The sequence below is a fragment of the Anabrus simplex genome, chromosome 3 (assembly GCF_040414725.1).
Source record: "Anabrus simplex isolate iqAnaSimp1 chromosome 3, ASM4041472v1, whole genome shotgun sequence".
NCBI classification, from domain to species: domain Eukaryota; kingdom Metazoa; phylum Arthropoda; class Insecta; order Orthoptera; family Tettigoniidae; genus Anabrus; species Anabrus simplex.
Window position 1 is genome coordinate 171545785 of NC_090267.1, and position 20046 is coordinate 171565830.

At 37.7% G+C, this 20046-nt stretch overlaps 1 protein-coding gene across 1 annotated transcript in view; it reads left to right on the forward strand.

Annotated features, from left to right (window-relative positions):
* mus301 (mutagen-sensitive 301) overlaps window positions 1–20046 on the forward strand; it is a 239331-nt gene that overhangs the window by 77757 nt on the left and 141528 nt on the right. The window contains exon 8 of the mRNA XM_068226820.1: window positions 19846–19973. Coding sequence (XP_068082921.1) covers window positions 19846–19973 — 128 coding nt within the window. The remainder of the gene's footprint in view (window positions 1–19845; window positions 19974–20046) is intronic.

Below are 20046 nucleotides of genomic sequence, written 5' to 3' on the forward strand. Positions count from 1 at the left end.
AGCACCTTGCATTCCACCTGTCTGAGGCATTGACACACTGGACCTACACCAGGAGTTCTGGTCTGGAGAGCAATTTCCTATGACAGCAGGAGTGCTGTCGTCCCATACACCCTGCCTGCAGATGTGTGCGTCCGTCTGGTGATTCGACCTGTTGTGCTGCCATTCATGAAATGCATTCCTGGGGTGTTTTCCAACAGGATAATGCACGCTCCCATGCCACTGTTGTAACCCAACATGTTCTACAGAGTGTCGACATGTTGCCTTGGCCTGCTCGATCCCCCGATCTGTCCCCAGTCGAGCACTTATGGGACACCATTGGACAACAACTCCAGCGTCATCCACAACCGGCATTAATTGTCCCTGTATTGACCGACCAAGTGCAACAGGCATGGAAGTCATCCCACAAGCTGACATCTGGTGCTTGTATGACACAATGCATACACGTTTGCATGCCTGCATTCAACAGTCAGGCAATTGCACCGGTTACTAATGGACCAGCATGGTACATTTGCAATGGTTTTTCTCACGCGGATATTAACCTGTAGTCTTGTACCTTTAATCAGTTAAATATGTTACCTCGACAAATATATTGCCAAAATTCTACTTTCCTTATTTCATGGTGTTTGGATACTTTTTCTGCCAGTGTATATCAGAATGGTATTTGAAGGTCCTGGGTCCAAGTTATTCACGTCAGTGTTTTTGTCAGCTGTTTTATTTTCCGGGGCACATGAGTTGCTCTTGCACTGAGAAGACTTACAAATTAAATTTCCGTCTTCGGACTCTTCAAATAATAAATCGCTTTTATCTCCGTCTGTAGAGTCAAAAATTGAAGCAGTCTATTGCGTACTGACTCCTTTCTTACTAACCCTGTCGCAAAATAGCTATATAAATCAAGAGGTGCCAACTATTATGGATTGTCTGTAATGATTACAGATTTCACTTCGTGGTTACGGCATTACTGACAAAGGGGAAATTATTACAGAAAAGCAACAGTATCGCGATAAAAATTAATTTCTACAAAAAAAAGGAAAGAAGTAAAAAAATATTAAATCCCTTAGAGCATTACTGGTCAACCCTCCTCGTTTCAATGTTTGTAAGTTGGCAACTAAACTTATTTGGCGGTTATTTGGTCGTCATTTCCTTTTGTTTCCTGCAAGCATTGTGAAATCACGGCCAGCTACATAGATATACGCTGCTCTGTTAGCTAGAATGACTCGTCAAGTCAGCCATGAAGTAGGCTCTACTCCGTGCTCTGCTGTTCTCCAGCGCGCGTGTTCGGCTCTCTCTTTGTTGTGTGCGTAGATGTGAGTGGTATATTTAGTTAGCGTGTTTCAGTTCTAGTTATCCTAGTCGTTGATTCGAGAAGAAGTGATTGGTTTTGTAAAATGAAGTGGAGTAATTGTCAAATTGCATCTTCTTCTAATAAGACAGCAGTGTTACAGAAATATTGAGATGGTTACACAAACGAATGACCATGCCTACTTGCTTCACGTGTTAGTGAAAACCACGTGTTCTGCAGTGTGTATTCGTGTGATTTCTCTGTGGCTCGCGGTGGACGAGATGATTGCAGAAGACACAGAGAATCCAAGAAACATCACACATATGGTGAATCAAAATTACAAAATTTATCGTTCTTCGTAAAAATTAATGAAATTGCAGTGACAAATGCCTAATTGCTGTTCACATAATTTCTTTTGGAGTACAGTAGAACCTTGATTATCCGTTCACGGAAACTACGTTTTCCCGGAATATGCTTTCAAATTACATGGTCCCGCGAGCATCGTAATTAAATCACGTAAAAATCCCGCATTATCCGTTCCTCGAATAAACGATTTCCCGGATCAACCGTCCAGAAATTCCAGTCTGATCAACGCTAAATCCTCGATCAATCGTATTTTTAATAAACTGTATCTCACGAAAGGATGGCTATGGCATGTGTATGGATCTTGGCGTTTACGCCCCGTCATTGCGATAATTAGAGCAAGTAATGTATCGGTACTGGAAAAGCGATCGGCAGTGAACTTGCATAAGGGACCATCTTAGCATTGCATTCGGGTGTTATTGTTTAGAGAATCTCAGAAAATCATAAAGCAGAGAGTGGCCACAACAATATTGTAAGGAGACACGGCGCATTTCGACAGCTCTGCTTGAAGACGGAACAAGTTTCGTCAAATGTTCGCACTTATAAAACGTCCACATTATGTCCAGGGTTAGATGTTTATATTTTTACATTTTTTCGATCCTACTACTGAGCAGGCAGGAATCGAAACTACTCCTTAACACAAATTTAGTATTTTAATATTATCGTACGCGATTATGTTAGCGAGACCAGAACAGATGTTGCACCTTACATTAAAAAAGAAAGCCATGGGAGGTCTTGGGATTGCCTATTACTGTTTAGGTCCTAATGTAAGACTGGGAATTTTACATTTTCGTGTTAAAATACCAAAAACTGCAGTCATTTTATTTGCGCACGTTACATTTAAATGGTTTGTATCATTTCCAACTCGTACTGACATGCGCAGCGAGCGCGCTTTCCAGATGACCTCAAGGTCAAGAATAACCGTAATTTCTGAAGTTTTGATGATATTTCTTTTATCTTTCCAGTTTGATTGGATTAGTGACGGGCAGAATTGAATCAAATACAGTAGAGACAATACGCATTACTTCCGGATTTAGCCTTGTTAAAATGGGAGACAAGTCACAAGTGGCGCTCCTAGTGGCTTGACCTGAAAATTCGTGCTAAATTCAAATATCAGTGGAACGTATGTACGGAAATGGATAAATAAATTACGTCTAGAAAGAAAGTGTTACTAAGATATTAACTTCAAAGTTGCTAAAGCAATTCTGGATAAATGAATGAGGAATTATTTAACAGGTTATTATTCAAAGACTGAAATTAGACGTATAATCAAGATGTGAAATGGACTGCTGTGAGTGGGCTTGATCTTTCATTTATGCATTACTTTTTTAGCTTTAGAATTCCTGTCTGAACGTTCATGGCTAGATTTTTCTTTTTTCTCACTTAAAAGCAATTTATCATCATATTAAAACACCTGTCAACAAAAATATTGGCATATTCCTTACACACATGATTCAATGAATTTACATTTAAGAGCTGGACAATTTTCCTTTTAACTTGAAGCCTACTAACAGAAAGAAAATCTATAAATTTAGCCTCAAAAACATTCAAACTTTCCCTATAGGCAATACTTGCCATAATGCCATTACATTAGGGTAAAGCAAATTTGCAACATCATATTGTTTCAACAAAATATGTACATTTCTTAAATCACCCATATTTTTTTCAGTGCTTGACAACGCATTACAGCATTCCAAATGGGGTAACTTGGAACACAACTGGCCACACTCATATGCATATGTATTTTCCTGAATTAAATCAAACCCACAGATCACACCTACAACAACACGTCGGTATTGAAGGTTAACTGCTGCACTATACAATAAAATATGCGTATTATATTTTAAGCCAGTTAAAATGTGGGCCGAGCAGGTCAGAATATTATGAAGTACTATAAAAATCTCTTTGTCACTGGAAGAATATATATGCAAACACAATATTACTTACATTTTCTTGTCACGAGGGAAACTGAAGAAAGACCGAGCATTCTTCTCTACTTCATAGTTACTGCAGGCAAACACAGCACATCTCTTTTCCCTCATATTGAGAGGAGATATCAAGGAATGACACACGCTACTATTTAATTATGTCAACTCACTGAAAACGCATGAATAACACCAAAAACTCTACACACAAATACACGTGCTCTTATGACAGAATCAGTAGTTCTCAGGTCAATCCACTAGAGAGAGCTCTAATAGCTATCCCTCTATCTCTTTGAGTGTCGCGTATTGTCTCTACTGTATTTGATTGAATATAATGCATTCAAGAACTTTTGAGAATTGATTCTTATATTCTGAACCATGTTTTTGAGTTCAACATAACCTTTAAAAGTCGATGTAGGCCTAATTTACGCGATAATGGTACAAGATTTCCAGAAGCTGCCTACGAACAGTATGCTGGAGACCAAATTACAATGAAAGATTAAGAAAAGAATGGATTTTGTCATCATGTTGGGCGCTTTTGTATCTAATGTGCTTTATTTTATTAGATGAGAGAATTAAAAAATACTTGTGGTCATTTGGCTTGGTGTTATTAGATTTTTCAAAGAGTTTGGCTAATCAAATTAGCTGAACTGAAAGAAGTTTTCACGGAAAACTGACAAAGATTCCCTTGTAAAATTGAATATAAGGTATAGACATTTTGAACTTGTGTATCGGTAATTAATGCGGTTTCGCGGTCTAACATGCCTGCCTCTCATTCAGAGGGCCCAGGTTTGATTCCGACCAGGTCAGGCAGTTTTACCTGGATATGTCTGGTTCCAGGTCCACTTAGTCTTCGTTATTACCTTTAATTGAGGAGCTATCTAATGGTAAGATGGCGACCCCGATCTAGAAAGCCAGGAATATCGGCCGAGAGGATTCGTCACACTGACCCTGCGTCACCTCGTAATCTGCAGGCCTTCGGGCTGAGCAGCGGTCGCTTGGCAGGCAAAGTCCCATTGGGGCTGTAGTTTGGTTTGGTTTAGTTTAGGAGTTTTTGTAAGATTATAATTATACATATTTCATTTTTGTGATGTTACGCCAAATTGTTGATGGTTTTCGTTCATTCCCGGATTTTCCGTTTTCCCGTGTTGTAAGTTTTATTTTTATGGTCCCTCGAAAAACGGAGAATCAAGGTTCCACTGTATAATATTCCATTGTCAGTTTGACCACGCCGGAAATTTATTTAGATCAATGTTCCCCGACTCTAAAATATCTCAAATATGGTTGTGCAGAACTAAAACCTCTGCTTTAGTTCAGTACACGGCATCTGATGCAAAAAAGAAATAAGTGGACCTTTTGCAAATAACGCCTTTTTCCTTGGCTACTTGTGATATTACGGATTCAAATGCAGTTAAACTTTATCCTATAGTTGTCTCTTTCTTTAATGCTCAGAGAGGTCAAATATCAACTCGTCTATTGTCATTGTTAGAGAGTACTGACAACACAGGCGAGGGAATTTTCTCTGTTATGAATAGTGAATTGTCTTCTTTAGCCATTCCATGCAAAAATTGCATTTCCTTTTCATCTGACAATGCATACACAGTGATAAGGGCAAATAAAGGTGTTGCCAAATTTGCAAAGGACAGGCATTCTTCTGTTCATATTCCAGGTTGTCGTACACATCTGTGCACAAAAGACAGCAGCCCAATTACCAGTCAATGATCAATTATATTACTATCTTGATAAGGGTTCTAAAAGGCAAAACACGTTGAAAGTATATCAGGCTCTTTGTGGCACAGAGGGTCACAAATTTTTGAAATATGTCAGTACGCGTTGGCTCTCGCTTCTTCAGTTTATTACTCACGTTCTTGAGCAGTGGGAAGCTTTGACACTCATGTTTTGTAGTGAGCCCCACCATAAAAATGAGAGCACCAAGCAGTTTGAAACTGTAAAATATTTTTACAAGACCCACTACTTTCTTCAGAGTACACATCCTGCTTTTAACTCAGTGAATTGATTTCTGCAACAAGATGCACCAGCCGTACATCTTCTTAGGAGGAAACTTACTGGTCTTTTAACTGGCCTATTGGTCAGATTTGTTCAGCCATGTTCTATTCAGCCAAAATCTACCTCCCATTTGATTGTTGAATTCAAGAGGAGGAAATACCAGAAAGCCAATGAGGACTTGGTAATTGGAGCAAAAGCCAATACTGTAAGAGAGTTTTATATGGCAGCTTGCAATTACATTATCAGGAAATTTCCCCTTGATGATGAATTTCTTCATCATGCCAGATTCATAGACATCTATCTCAGAATAAAGGTTTACTATTCACCTCTTGAATATTTTGTTTGAAGATTCCCAAGTTTGGTCAAGGAAAGTGAACATGACAAGCTTGAAGAGGAATTTGCAGTTTACCAGTATGATACTTTCCCTGAATATATTGTACATAGACCTACCATTGATGTCAACTGGGGCAACATTGCAGAGCTTAAAACTGAAAGTGGTCAAATTAAGTATAAAACATTAAGTAATGTTGTATTTGCAGTATTAAGTGTACCTCACAGTAACTCTCATACAGAACGAGTTTTCAGTGTTGTTAGGAAAATTCAGACAGAAATCAGGCCTACATTAAGTACATCTACACTGGAATCACTTACGGTTCTGAAGACGAAAATGTCATCTCAGGGGGAAGTATGTTTCAAGAAAACCTACACTGAAAAGCAGCTACTGGCTGCAAAACAAGCTACAAAGAATATATCACAGAACTAACAGGTAATGAGCAAATTTTATTGTGTAATACTCTATATTTCAGAATAGATTGCTGTTGCAAAGGGCAAACGGGGTGCTTTGGATTTGACTCGTAAACGTTTTGAGGGGGACGATGCGCAAGTTAAACCCACTTCAAAGGTTGGCACCTCTGTAAATCACAAAAAGCCAGTCTCAAAACTCGCAGCACACGCTTGACTGAACTTGATGGCCTATCACAGCTTGTAAAAAAAAATAGGGAGATAATGCAACTCCATTCGAGGATTCCCTCTTCATCCAGACCTATAAGTGTTGTTTAATGCCATCTGTAGAGTTTATTACTACATGTGCCGATGACTGGATCTCTGACCTTTTTATATATTTCCGCTCGCAGGCGACCTGTTGTGGGATTTAATATATTCAATCCTGCCCTCTAAGAGTTTAGAAACACATCATAATCTTCACATGTTGTTGGGTAGGCAACCCACTGATCAGAATTGCCATGCAGTTTGGTTATCTTCCCCTGATATTTCTAATCAGCTAGTTTCACCTGTATTGTAATGAGTAAACTATGCTGTCTTGCATTAGCTGCATAGGAACCTGTTGTGCAAAATGCCTGACTATTAAAACAGGATAAAAAATTAAAGTTAAATGTAGGCAAAGGGGCTACATATTGATTTGTTATACTGAAAGTTTGAAATTTGTTAAAATGAAATTCATCATGCATTAAATAGGGAGAAAAGAAGGGGCATTAAAAAAATGGCGTTTCTGAATATTTCATTATATTGGCATTCATTACAGCTACATTTTACTGTACCATACTAAACTCTCATATCTTTTTTTAAAAATTACATTTAAGGATGATGGAATATTGCCTGGTTGAAAGAGAAAAGTAGTATAGAATTATGTTCGTGCTAGAAACTGAACTGTAGTTATTGTAAAACTTTAAAAAGTTCAAGTTCTTTACCACTTGTATGTTCCTTGAATACTCTTCTAGGGAGTGAACTTTCAGTTCCGGTAACCAGAAAAATCCATTCATTGGACATAAGCTCAAAACTTCTTGCAGAGTTGAGTGACAGCTGTCAGAACATCAAATGAGATATTTCACTGACTACTGAAGCCATGGAAAGTGAATTATGGGGTCACGTGCTAAAACATCTATCATTAATTGCAAATGGATTCAGCAGCAGCAGCTAGGTTTTGCTACTGATTGACAACAAAATGGAAGCGATTATCTGTTTCGTTTTTAAATAAACTTAAGGAGTTTGCATTTATCATACGAATAAATTCAAAGATGCAATGCAAAGTGACCAGCTTTTTAAACAAGTTGTGAAGGAAGTCAAGGGTGAGACTGAGACAGGAAAATGAAAGTTACAAGTTTGTTCTAGCCCATACCAAAGACATAGTGCATTGTAAACACTAGATCTCACCAGCAAAGGCATACTCTTATAAGGTATACTAAACTTGGAAGTCGGTTTACATTTTTCTGTCTGTAGTGACATCACGAGAAAATGGCTTTAACAGAATTTCATAAAACATGGTGATTGAAGTTCAGGGATAGCTGGGGTATGCACTAGGCTTATTTTATTTTATTACTATACAACTGTGTAACAGAATTAAAGGAACTAATACAGAAAATGTCAGATTTCTCCATTAATCAAACTTTTTAAAAAGTTACGTAATAAATATTGTGCAAATTATGCACACTTTTATGTTTCATGCGTTGTTACTGTATTATTTATTTAGCGTATGGTAATACAGTTGACAATCGACTATGTACAAGTTCTTAACAGGCACAAAAAAAATTGACTCTACAGTATATAGGCCTACATAAAAATATATACATTGTACCAGGAATGCGTACGGCCTGGCACATTGTATTTTTAATTCGCGCGAGGTGAATGATCTTGACACAGCTGCAAGCTGCGTGAGAGAGAGGGAGAGCACTTCGTCACAGGCGGGAGCATGCTGGATGACGTAATCTCCACGTGCAGCCACCTCACCAGTCCAGAAAGTACTAGAACATTTTTTATATCTGCTAAACTCTTTTAGCTACAAAATAATAAAGTACATCGTCGTGAACTCCGTATTTTAAAGGTAAACTGGCCAAAGTTTCAAGAAAATCGACCTAGAGATTTTCAAGATATTGAGGTGGGAAGGAAACATTTTTTTTTCGCAAGAAGCAGACAGCCAGCCTCGACTTCGGGTATATAAGAGCCACGACGAGACAGTATAATCAGTTGCAATCTATAACTCGACTATGACAGATTGTACGGTCGCTGTGTGCAGGTGTTGAACCTGAAACTTTGTCGCGTTACGCGAAGTTAGTCGTCGTGCTTATAAAATTTCTGCAGTGTTACAGAAAAAATCCGGCGTGTACTAAGACTGACTCTAATATTTTCAGTAACTTATAAAATTTCTACAGTACTACGGACTTAAAAAATCCGGCGTGTGCTAAGTTGAACTCAAATATTTTCGTTGACATCTCCAAACTTAGTAAAATTTCAGCGTGTGCTAGAATGAGTGTTTAACATTGGACAATGACATATCTGAACTTAGGATATTTCAAGAACTCTGAACTTAGAATTTGTCATAACCGAGTGGGGACAATTTTTCGCAAATATTACTTGTATTTGAACAGTGGTATCAAATAACTTTGTAAATCTTAAGGACATTTTATGACAGTTCTATGAAATATTAACCCTAGAACTGCTGCAGGATTTTACCTCAAGTGCTGAGGGTAAATTTACTGCATTACAGACATTTTGTTTTTTAAATTGTAACCACACATAAGTCATAATATACATGTATTGTATACCATTTTAAAGCTTAGAAGTAGCACTAAACGTTGATGCAAGAGACAAAAAGATTAAATTAATAATAATGGGTAATACTGTGAAAAATATATTAAAACGTTTTACCAATTACTGTACAAAAATGTGTAAAAATCCTGGCCTAGAAGTGGCTGAAATAATTGGTTGATGTGAATGAAAATATTATTTATGTAATTTGTGCACTATAAGCTTATGATGGAGATCCATAACATTAATTTTAAGCCATTAGTTCCCTTTTGAAAAAATAAAAGATTTACCTCAACATTTTTCAGAAATACCAGCATGGTGGACTAAAGTCTTCACACCCTCCTCTTTTTGGTGTTGTGATCCAAGTCCTTGTAACAGTTCACACATACAACAACATCACATCCAAAGCAGCCATAGTTGGACCTTTTCACTTTTTTATATCCATGAGAATTGCATACGACACACCTACGTTGACGATTATTGAGAAGTTTCTCTATAGTGTGAGAGGTGTTGCCGGAAGCTGGCATGGTTTGAACTCCTTCAGCACCACAGAGAGATTTCACAATGTTCACAATAAAGTCTTACCTTGATATAAATTTATCCTCATCTGTATTCTGTGTATATAGAATATAGGCATTGAGGATGGCCATGTCAACAATATGAAAAAAAAGTTTGTACCAATTCCTATGGCTAGCTCGTTCAGCTGACACATGATCAATTTTCTGATCAGACACATCAATGCCCCCTCATCCTCTTCGTATACTCTGTCACTACAACTGGCATAACAATTTCCCTCCCCTTCGAAGATCTACGTTTTACCTTGTGGTTGATAGCTGGGCATGCAGTAGAGAGAACTGATAACAATATTTTCTGAGATTTTTTCTCTCTCCATGCAGTGAACAGCAAAGGGCCACTTCTTTTGTATACAGTTTGTCCAGGCTCTAATTTTAAAGAGTTTATTCCTGGAGGAAGAATTTTTCTATTACTGCGAACAGTACCGGTAAAAAGAGTGTTCTTTTCCCAAAGAGCTAATGCCAGGTCAACAGAAGTATACCAGTTGTCTACAACAATAGGTACCCCTTCCCAAATATATTTCCAATACTGTTCATTAAACTGAAAACTACATCATACCCCAATCCTTTACCACTTGGTGCAGAACCTCCAGACTTTACAGGTGAATAAACACTGAACTGCATTGTATATGAGGAAACTGGTTCACACACCTTGAAAAGTTTAATTCCCCACTCGTGGTGATGCTTGTTTGGCAGATACTGAATCAGATGAGTTCTGTTTTTAGTACCAACCAATGTCTCATCAATACTGAGTGTTTTCCCTGGAACATAGTGATTTTTAAAACAAGAATTGAAGTGGTCAATGGTTGGCCTAACCTTGAAGAGGGGATCATAGTCCGGGTCACCTGGTTTCTTGCTGCATGTGTTGTCCAGGATATGGAAAAATCTGTTTATTAGTAAGAAAGTATCCCTTGCCATCACTTTTCTAAAGAAGGGTGTATCTTGATTAGGGTGTTGAGTTGACCAATAACTTGACAGGTTCTTTTTCTTCACAAGACCCATATTTATGACCAGGCCAATAAAATGTTTTAAATCTGCCATCCCAATACCACCATCTGGCCATAGACGAAATCGACTGTGATTCTGTAGAACACCTAACTTATGGATGTATTGTCTGGCATAACAATTAGTCTCTTGCACTAATAATCTCCAGAACCCAAAGTTAAAAAACAGAAAGAAGTACAAGATTGGGGCTGCATTATGGGGAGGCATATTTCTGGGTCCGGGGTGGTGAACAGTAAATGAGACACTTTTTCCAGGGAATTCATTTTCTGGAGTTTCCATGTCACACCAATTCACACTCACGCCTTCAAAAGTTACATTACCAGTCGCCTCAAAACCTGTTGTAGAACCTGGAATCTCATCAACATACACGTCACTAGATTTTAGGACACACTGTGAAAATCTACCCGATGTACTCACAATTTCATTTTCAATTTCATCATCTGATGAACCCTCCACATTATCCTCCACGCAATAATCATCATCACTATCCGTATCATAAATAAGCCTTTCAATTTCATTATCGTCAACATAAACAGACGCCATGTTGCTTAACTGATAACTTCAAGTGTGAAGATAAAATAGTGTCTGCCTTCCAAACAAATTGTATTTGTGTCTCACAAATAGTTTCAAAAGAAGGATAAACCTTCCAACTAGCAGGTAAACATACTACTCCTGCCATCTCTTGAGATTCTTACGAACTAAGACGATTTTCCCGACCGTCTGTCAGACAGACGATCGCAGTTGAGCAACAGTCACACCGTCTGTCAGACAGACGGTCCGCAGTTCTTGGGTTAATTCAAGTGAAGTAAAATAACACATAATATCCCCTTAATATTTGTGTTATAAATAATTAGAAACATTTGAATACATCTTACGTGTGTAGTAAATGGACTGAACTAGCACTTGATATTCCGATAAGCTTTGAACTTCAGGTTTTATTTTGAATGAAGTACAACATGTTCTAACTGACAGAAACATTATTCTCATGTGTACATAGTATGAATCATATGAACAGCGGATCGAAAACTCGTATTACTTGAACTATGCTTAGAAAGTGTGACTACCTAAAACTGTGGAAACTTTCGAACAGTGATGTGTGCTTTGCAACCATAAATGTTTCAGACTGTGCTTTAATTTTGCTCAAAAGCCATAATTATATCAAAGTGTGATTATTACTTTGTATTTTACGTAATATACTGTGATTCAAAGTGCAATTCTGAGTACTGTTTATCAGTGATTTGCTAATATTCACTTGATCAGATAGTGCTATTTTTAACACTTACAATTAATCGTCAATTGAACTTTCTCATGTGTCTTCACAATTAAGTGACACCAGAAATCTTGATTGAGTGTTTAATCTTCATATCAACCTGGGAGATGCTACGTGGTATTACGTGGGAGATGATGCGTGGTACGACGTGGTGTTCACAACATTTTTCAAGTTATTATTTTCGAGTGCTACTTTTCTTTAACTTCAAGTGCTAATCTAATTTCAAGTGCCGATTTACTTTCAAGTGATAAGTTAAACAGACTTTAGGAGATTTAAAGTAATCTTAGAAAGACTGTAGGTTATTCAAATAATATTGTGAAGTGCTTAATTTAGAAAGACTGTAGGCATTATCAGTGAATGGTTTAGAGATACTGTAGGTCTTACAAGAGAATAATCTAGAAAGACTACAAGTGTTTACTCCAGAAAATTCTAGAGGTGATATTTACTTTACAAATTTCATGAAGAAAATGAGTTCATTTTCAAATTTCATTTTATCGCAAGAGTTTTCAGAATTTAAATTTGATTGAAACATTCAAGAATAAACTTGACAGAAGATATTTCCAATTAATTTCTAAGTGTCAGTGCGAGATAATGATGAAGTTATTTATGCACCAAGTCATTTGAATAAATTTAAGTTTTGCAAAATAACATCTATAATTTTGCTCTGTGAACTCCTTTCTCTGTACTGGCTCCTAAGAACCGAACACTACCTAAGACCTTTCTCATGCTCCTTATTCCAACAACTTTTCCTGGTACAGTATATATATGGCCAATTCCAGGTGTCGCGTGTTTACATTTGTACATTTCTTTTTAACATATATGTGAAACTTACCACCTAAACAAATTGAGATTTATGCATAATTACATCTAGTTGATACTTAATAACGCCCACAAATTTCATTGTTATAAACCTGATGTATACAATTTTATAAACTTTTAAATGTAGCGATGGGTGCTTACATGGGACAGACTTTTAACTTCGCATACCTTTACGTTTTTTCTAAATTCTGCGAATTGTGGTAACTTTTATTAGTAATGTTAATATATTTTTTACAATAAGGACAAATGTACATTTTGTGAAGAAAAAAAAAACAAATGTGTAAGTTGCGTAATGTCTGCGTAATATATTTAAAAGCGATCGTCGCGTGTTTGCTTGAGAGCATCGCGGGATTACACATGCGAATCTGTGCTATGGCAAAATAGCATGAAGGGCTAATAAATATTTAACTCTGCATCCAATACGATCACTGAATGATAAAATGTATATTTAATATTGCAGCAAGTAACAATAAATAAGGGGCATGATGGCGCACCGGTCAAACTGCTTGCAACCATCAAGACGGACTGGGTTCGAGTCCCGATTGATGCATCTGTGATTTTCAACGTGAAAGTCACATCTGGTGGTTCGAATATCACGTAAAATATGAGGTTCTGTCGCTTATGATAGTGTGATTATCGGTTACATAAAACTACAAGCTTCCTTCCTCCCAATAATAATAATAATACATGTAACTACAGATACTGGCACGGACATGTGGCCTAAGTAAAGTGTTTTTATGAATTGTCACACATTTATTTAACACTAATGACAGTGAATGTAAAATGAAATAAAATATTTTAAAATATCTGGACATTCAACGCTTACCGGTACGTAGCCTACAGTTTGAATGAAAGCTTGATCATTCTGCTTCTGGTATAGACTCATCAAAATACAATTTCCCACGAGTAAAATGAGGCACCGGTAATTTTCTTTCAATTTCACTTTCATTTAAAAAGCACTCGTCTTTCGTCGGTGGTTCACAAAACAGTTTAGCTTCATCGTTGCTGCACTTGCGAAAATTGATTACAAACATCACCATCACTTTCACTTATGGTACAAACATAATACTTGGAATGTTTCTTGCTGCTGTATTTTCCAAGGACGAAGTCTCCCACTTCAAAAGTCGTATCATGGGGTGGATTTTTGTCATCTGCTTCGATCGTGTAGTCTGGATGTAGAGAGTATGTGGTAGTTGTTTCTGAAGAATATTTTCTTGCCTGAACTATGTATTTTTTTAATGGCTACACATAGTGAATATCGTGTGTTCCTGGTACTGCACAGACATTGGCGAAGCGGCTTTTCAGAAGGGGTTTACTCCTTTCAACATCTTCAGAAGGAACAAATATAACATTTGTGTTTGCTGAATTTCTTTTCGCTACTTCCACGACATTGTACACGTTTATAAAGTCTCTTTTGCACGTAGAGCAACAGTCAAATTACATTTTAGTGTTCCGCCAACACCGTCAACAGCACCGTTCCCGTGACCAGACGCAAAAATATTCCAAGTTACATTCATTCCAAAAGTTTCCTTAAAAAACATTAGGATTGCGAACATGAACCTTTGCTTGAACTGGCTCGCCGCCCCGTCCAAGAAAACAAACATTCTTTTGATTTCTGGTCGTTTTTCCTTGATGTCTGTTAATACTCTGCTTAGAAATGAGTGCGTGGCATATTTGTCATGCTCCATATGGTCAGACATAATCGCATATGAAGCATGATTTCCTCCCGCAAACCACGCAACAGCAGTAAATTTCGTAATTTGTTGGTGATGCCAATAACAACTCTGAATTTCATCTTGTGGAAGAATAGTGAAATTCTCCACGAAATCCACTTGCAAAACCATTGAATTTTCAGTTGTTTGTTTTTTCTGCACTTCGAACATTTTGCTTTGCATTCTTTTAATAAATGTGTGTTTCATAAACAAGGGACACCATTTTACTAGTTTATCAAAACACTCCTGAACTGTGCCAGATTCTTGAATTCGAGATACGTGATTTTCATCATCACTTTGCCACTGGTACCACTCAATTTCATCTCCAGCATTCCTGTACACATGGTTCCATGCGACGGGGAACTCCCTGGCTTCCCGCTCGCAAGAACGTTGTAAACATGCGACGTATTTTACTATCAGCTTCGTATGAATCAATTTGAAATTTTAAACGAATGTTACAGCAGTTTGAAAGGGTGTACAGCATTGGCTTTGCATACCAAATTTTATTCAAATTGAGCCACGCACTTTTCGTCTACAGAAACTTTATATCTTTTTCGCCACGTGTTTACACGGCCTGCAGCAATAAATTCGTTGGCTTATTATACCTTATATAAACCGTTAATAACTTAAATAAGTACTTTGCTATGAATAGAAAGAACATTAGAATTAACGTTTACCATAATTATTGTGATACATTTTCATCATAATAAACTGTAATTCCTAAAACATTGAGAAATATCAAATGAATTTAGACTGCACATAAAGGTTCAATTAAACATACAATTAAAAATTGAAAGACATCAATAAATAAATACATATCATAAAATTAATAAAATTTAATATTTTATCTAGCATAAAAACCAATTGTTGAGTTTTATTTTAAACTTCACTTTTTTCCTTCTTGGGTTGACAACTCTCTGGAATCAGCCATATATACAAACTCCACATTAAAAAGGTTAATGTGGTGGTCTTTCAGTTGTTACTGTATAAGGAATAAGAATAGAATATTCATGATTGTTACATTTTTTCACAAACTTCAAAGTATCTCAACAATCACCATCATCACTGCCCATTTAGTCAAGGTTGGTTTTAGGATACCACTTCGAGGATGGCTGAGGTGGGAAACAAACCCCCTCTATTCAGTTGACCTCCCGAGACTGAGACGACCCCATTCCAGTCCCTGTACCACTTTTCAGATTTCGTGGCAGAGCCGAGAATCGAACCCAGGTCTGCAAGGGTGGCAGTTAATCACACTAACCACTACGCCACAGAGCTGGACTGGTGTAGTTATAATTTTAATTTTGACATCCCTCACAGCTTTAACTCTACTAAATGCCACATGTAACTGACCATGGCTGAAAAAGTGCACTGAGATAAGTAAATACCTATTTTATCAAAACTTTGGCTCTGTGCTTTGTTAATGGTCATTGCAAAAGCAAAACGTAACGAGAACTTCCTCCTTTTGAATTTGAAAGGCAGATTACTGTCAGTAGACACCACACCAATCCTAGGTAGATAAATTATCTCATTCTGGGAAGCACCTGTAATGACTTCTAATTTTATAATTTTGTCATACGAAGCAACAACTTACATTCTGGTGATAACTTGATTTCACAGAGTCATCTATCGGACTAACATAGAAAGATCTGCATAGACAACTTTCACAGAGCCCTCTATCGGGTTGGCATAGAAGGATCAGCGGAGACAACTTTCAGAGACCCATCTACTGGCAATACAGTTAACTGCAATGACCTAAACATCATATTATTCAAATAAATTACTATTTTATTCAAATAAAGGATGAGAGGCAGGCAAATTAGACAGCAGGACCGACTTCAAAAATTAGTTACCGGTACGCGAGTTAAAAATCTTGATAAATTATATTCAGTTTTATTGGGGAAAATTCATCAGTGTTTAATGAAAACTTCTTTCATTTCAGCAACTTTGATCAGCCAAATTCTTTGAAAAATCTAATAACGGCAAGCCAAACAACAATTGACCACAAGTAGTTCTTAATTCTGTAATCTAATAAAGCAAATTAGATACAAAAGCGCCCAACAATCTTACATTGTAATTTGATCACCGGTGTACTGTTCATAGTCAGTTTCTGGAAATCTTGTACCGCGTAAATTAGGCCTACATTGACATTTACAGGTTATGTTGAACTGAGAATATGGTTTGGAATGCAAGTATCAATTCTCAAAAGTTTGCGAATGTGTTATATTCAATTCTGCCCGTCACTAATCACAATCAAATTAAAAAGAGAAAAAAGTTTTCAAAACTTCAGAAATTACGGTACAAGTGGAAAATGATACAAACTTTTTAATGAAATGTGCGCAAATAACGACTGCGGTTTTTAGGACATTTTAACACAAACACGTAAAATTACCGGTCTTATATTAGGACCAAAACAGTAACAGGCAATCCCAAGACCTCCTATAGCTTTACGTGTGTAAAGTGCAACATCTGTTCTGGTCTCAATAACATAATCGTACACGATAAACTAGATTTGTGGTAAGAAGGAGCAGTTTCTATTCTTGCCTGAAACCCCAGTGACATAACAGTGCCCTGAGTGAAGTGTCAAAAACCTGTTCGGCGATACAATCGAAAAAAGTAAAAATATAAACATCTAATCCTGGACATAATGTGGAAGTTTTAAAAGTACAAACATATGACGAAACTCGTTCAGTCTTCAAGTGATCAATCACCCACTGTTCCATGACTTTAACATTCGATCAGTCAACCAACCGGCAGAAGAATAAGTTTGAGCGATATCAAGAGAACCATCCCGCACCCATGACTACGCCTACCTTGGATACCTCACGGGCAGTCTTCAACCTGACCAACCGTTGCCTGTCAGAGACAGAAACCTCTCTACTGGCTAAAGGAGGAAGCTTTGCGGTTACCCCTCCTCCTATTCCCGTGGAGCTGCTATTCGCAATTTACCATCTGACCAGGCAGAAGTATCCTGCACTATATAATGAGGTGGAATTACAACAGCACTTCATTCCCATGAGAGCTTTGCTGCTATCGAAGTCAGTCGGAACCCTTGACAATACTTGTAGGATGCTAATTAATTTGTTATTTAACCACCTAAATACATTACAAGTATAGTATCATCAGTACGGAACCGTAATGATATTTATCACTTGCAACCCTTGACAATGCCGAATGCAGTCTTCGGTGAAACGTCCGGACATTTACTCGCTCCTGGACCACGGCCTACAAGCCCGGAAAATGCTGACGTGATTTGTAATGCCAGCCGTGAAAGCCTCAATTGCTACATCCTCAGATTCTATCAATTCACACTCAATATTTGGAAATATTTGTTCATTTCTATTTAAACACCTATGAAATTGAAGTTTGGAACTTATCTTAATACAACCCGGCCTTGTCTCCACTCCAGCGTACAATGCGAGGCGCTTGAAGAAAACATTGCTCTTCCATTGGTTTGAATCCAAACCAGCTGCCAGTCCACTGAACCTCATTACGTCATGCCCCCCAGCCCTGGACAGGTCATTGACTGCACTTTGTTGGTCATGTTTTCTGCCATTCGCATTACCTTCCCTGGTAACCATAGCTAAATTTAAATCACCCGCAACAGCCACGTTCCCTTCAGTGTACTTCTCCATACAGCTGATTTATCTTACTAAATCTGTGTCATCATCACTCCTTCCTGGTTTGTACACTCCAAAAACATCAAGTTTCCTATTATCTTTAGAGTAAGCCTTTCACCTAGAATTTCATGTTTCTCACCCATAACACTTTCGGCATTATGAATATTCCTCTTCCCTTGAATGCTATCCTGTCTCTACAATAAGTACTCCAATTGTGGGAGAATTTTTTCTGCATCCGTAAGATCACTTCTTAGCCATTATTCAACTCCTATTGGAGTATCTGGTATCGAGCTTGTTAGATGCAGTCGCTTAAGTGCGGCCAGTATCCAGTATTCGAGAGATAGTGTGTTTGAGCCCAACTGTCGGCAGTCCTGAAGATGGTTTTCCATGGTTTCCCATTTTCACACCAGGCAAAATGCTGGGGCTGTACCTTAATTAAGGCCACACCCGTTTCCTTCCCACTCCTAGACCTTTCCTGTCCCATCATCACCATAAGACCTGTCTGTGTCGGTGCGACATAAAGCAACTTGTAAAAAAAAATATCTGGTTAATATACAGTATATATCTATTAAATTATTTATTTCTATTCCTTTCCTTACAACAACAACAATAATAATAATGTTTTTACACCCCAGTAACTACTTGTACGGTTTTTGAAGATGGTCCCACAGGAGTTCTTTTACATGCTAGTAAAGGCTGATGTATTTGAGCACCATCATATACCATTGGACTGAGCCAGGATTGAACCCACCAAATTGAAATGAGAAGGCCAGCGCTCTGCCATCTGAACCACTCAGCCCAGGTACTATACTTCCACTGTTTAACACCAACAATTTGTCATCCTTATTTGACTTCCAGCCTCCTATACTCTCAGCACCATCCCTAGTCCAGTTTGTTTCCCTGAAGGTACCTTCCTATAACCATTCTAAGTAAACCTTCTAACTTACACAATCCACTGCAGTTCAAATGAAGTCCGAGTACAGATGCCTTTATTATATCCACCCATTGGAATCTAGAAATCTCACTCCCAGTTTCCCACATACCTACTCGATAGTGTCATTTAAATTCCTGATCACCCTCCAGTCATTATCCCTTCTATACAGAATCCCGCTAATAGCAATCTCCTCTCCCTTAAACTACTCCCGTGCCTGCCATAACCTGCTCGCATACATCCCCATATGTATTGTAGATATGATTGCCATTTAGTCCTAATGAACCAAGCTCTGCAGTATGGGTCGTGTAGCTTGCATATGGATGATGGATTCGAACACCACCCACGGCAACCTTGAAGATGGTTTTCTATGGTTTTCTGGTTTTGCATCAAGTAGATGCCAGGGTTGTTCCTTAATTAAGGCCACAGCCAACGCCTTCCCAGTCCTAGTTCTTTCCTATCCCAAACTTCCTCTTAAAACAACCACCACCACTTTCCTATCCCATTGTCACCAGAAACATAATTATGTGGGTTGGTGCACTATTAAACTGAGAGCAGAAGAAAATTCCTGTATGTCTTGTATCATACACCAGTGTCACATCTCCCTGGCATTCAGTATCATTTCTCCCTACATGTTATTTTCATTCTTCTTTCTTCGTAACTCTATAGCTTCCTTTTCTTCATCTTTTTGTTATTTTGTCCTTTGATATTTTTTTTTTTTTTTTTTTAATAATCAAATCCTGCTTTATTCTTATTCAAAGTATTCAGATGTTTTCGTACACATTCTACTTCTTTTGTTTTTTAGAGAAATCTTGGAGTATAAAAGGAGTGAAAAGGAGGCACTCTACCGAGCTTTGCAATCAGTAGGCAATGGAAGTGTATGTTCTATTCTCAAAAAGTGCTTACCATATGGAGTTGTCTACCATCATTCAGGTGAGAATGGTACTTTTGATACTTTTTGAGATTGTGCTTCACTGGTTTATTCATTATCATACTGGCCAATACC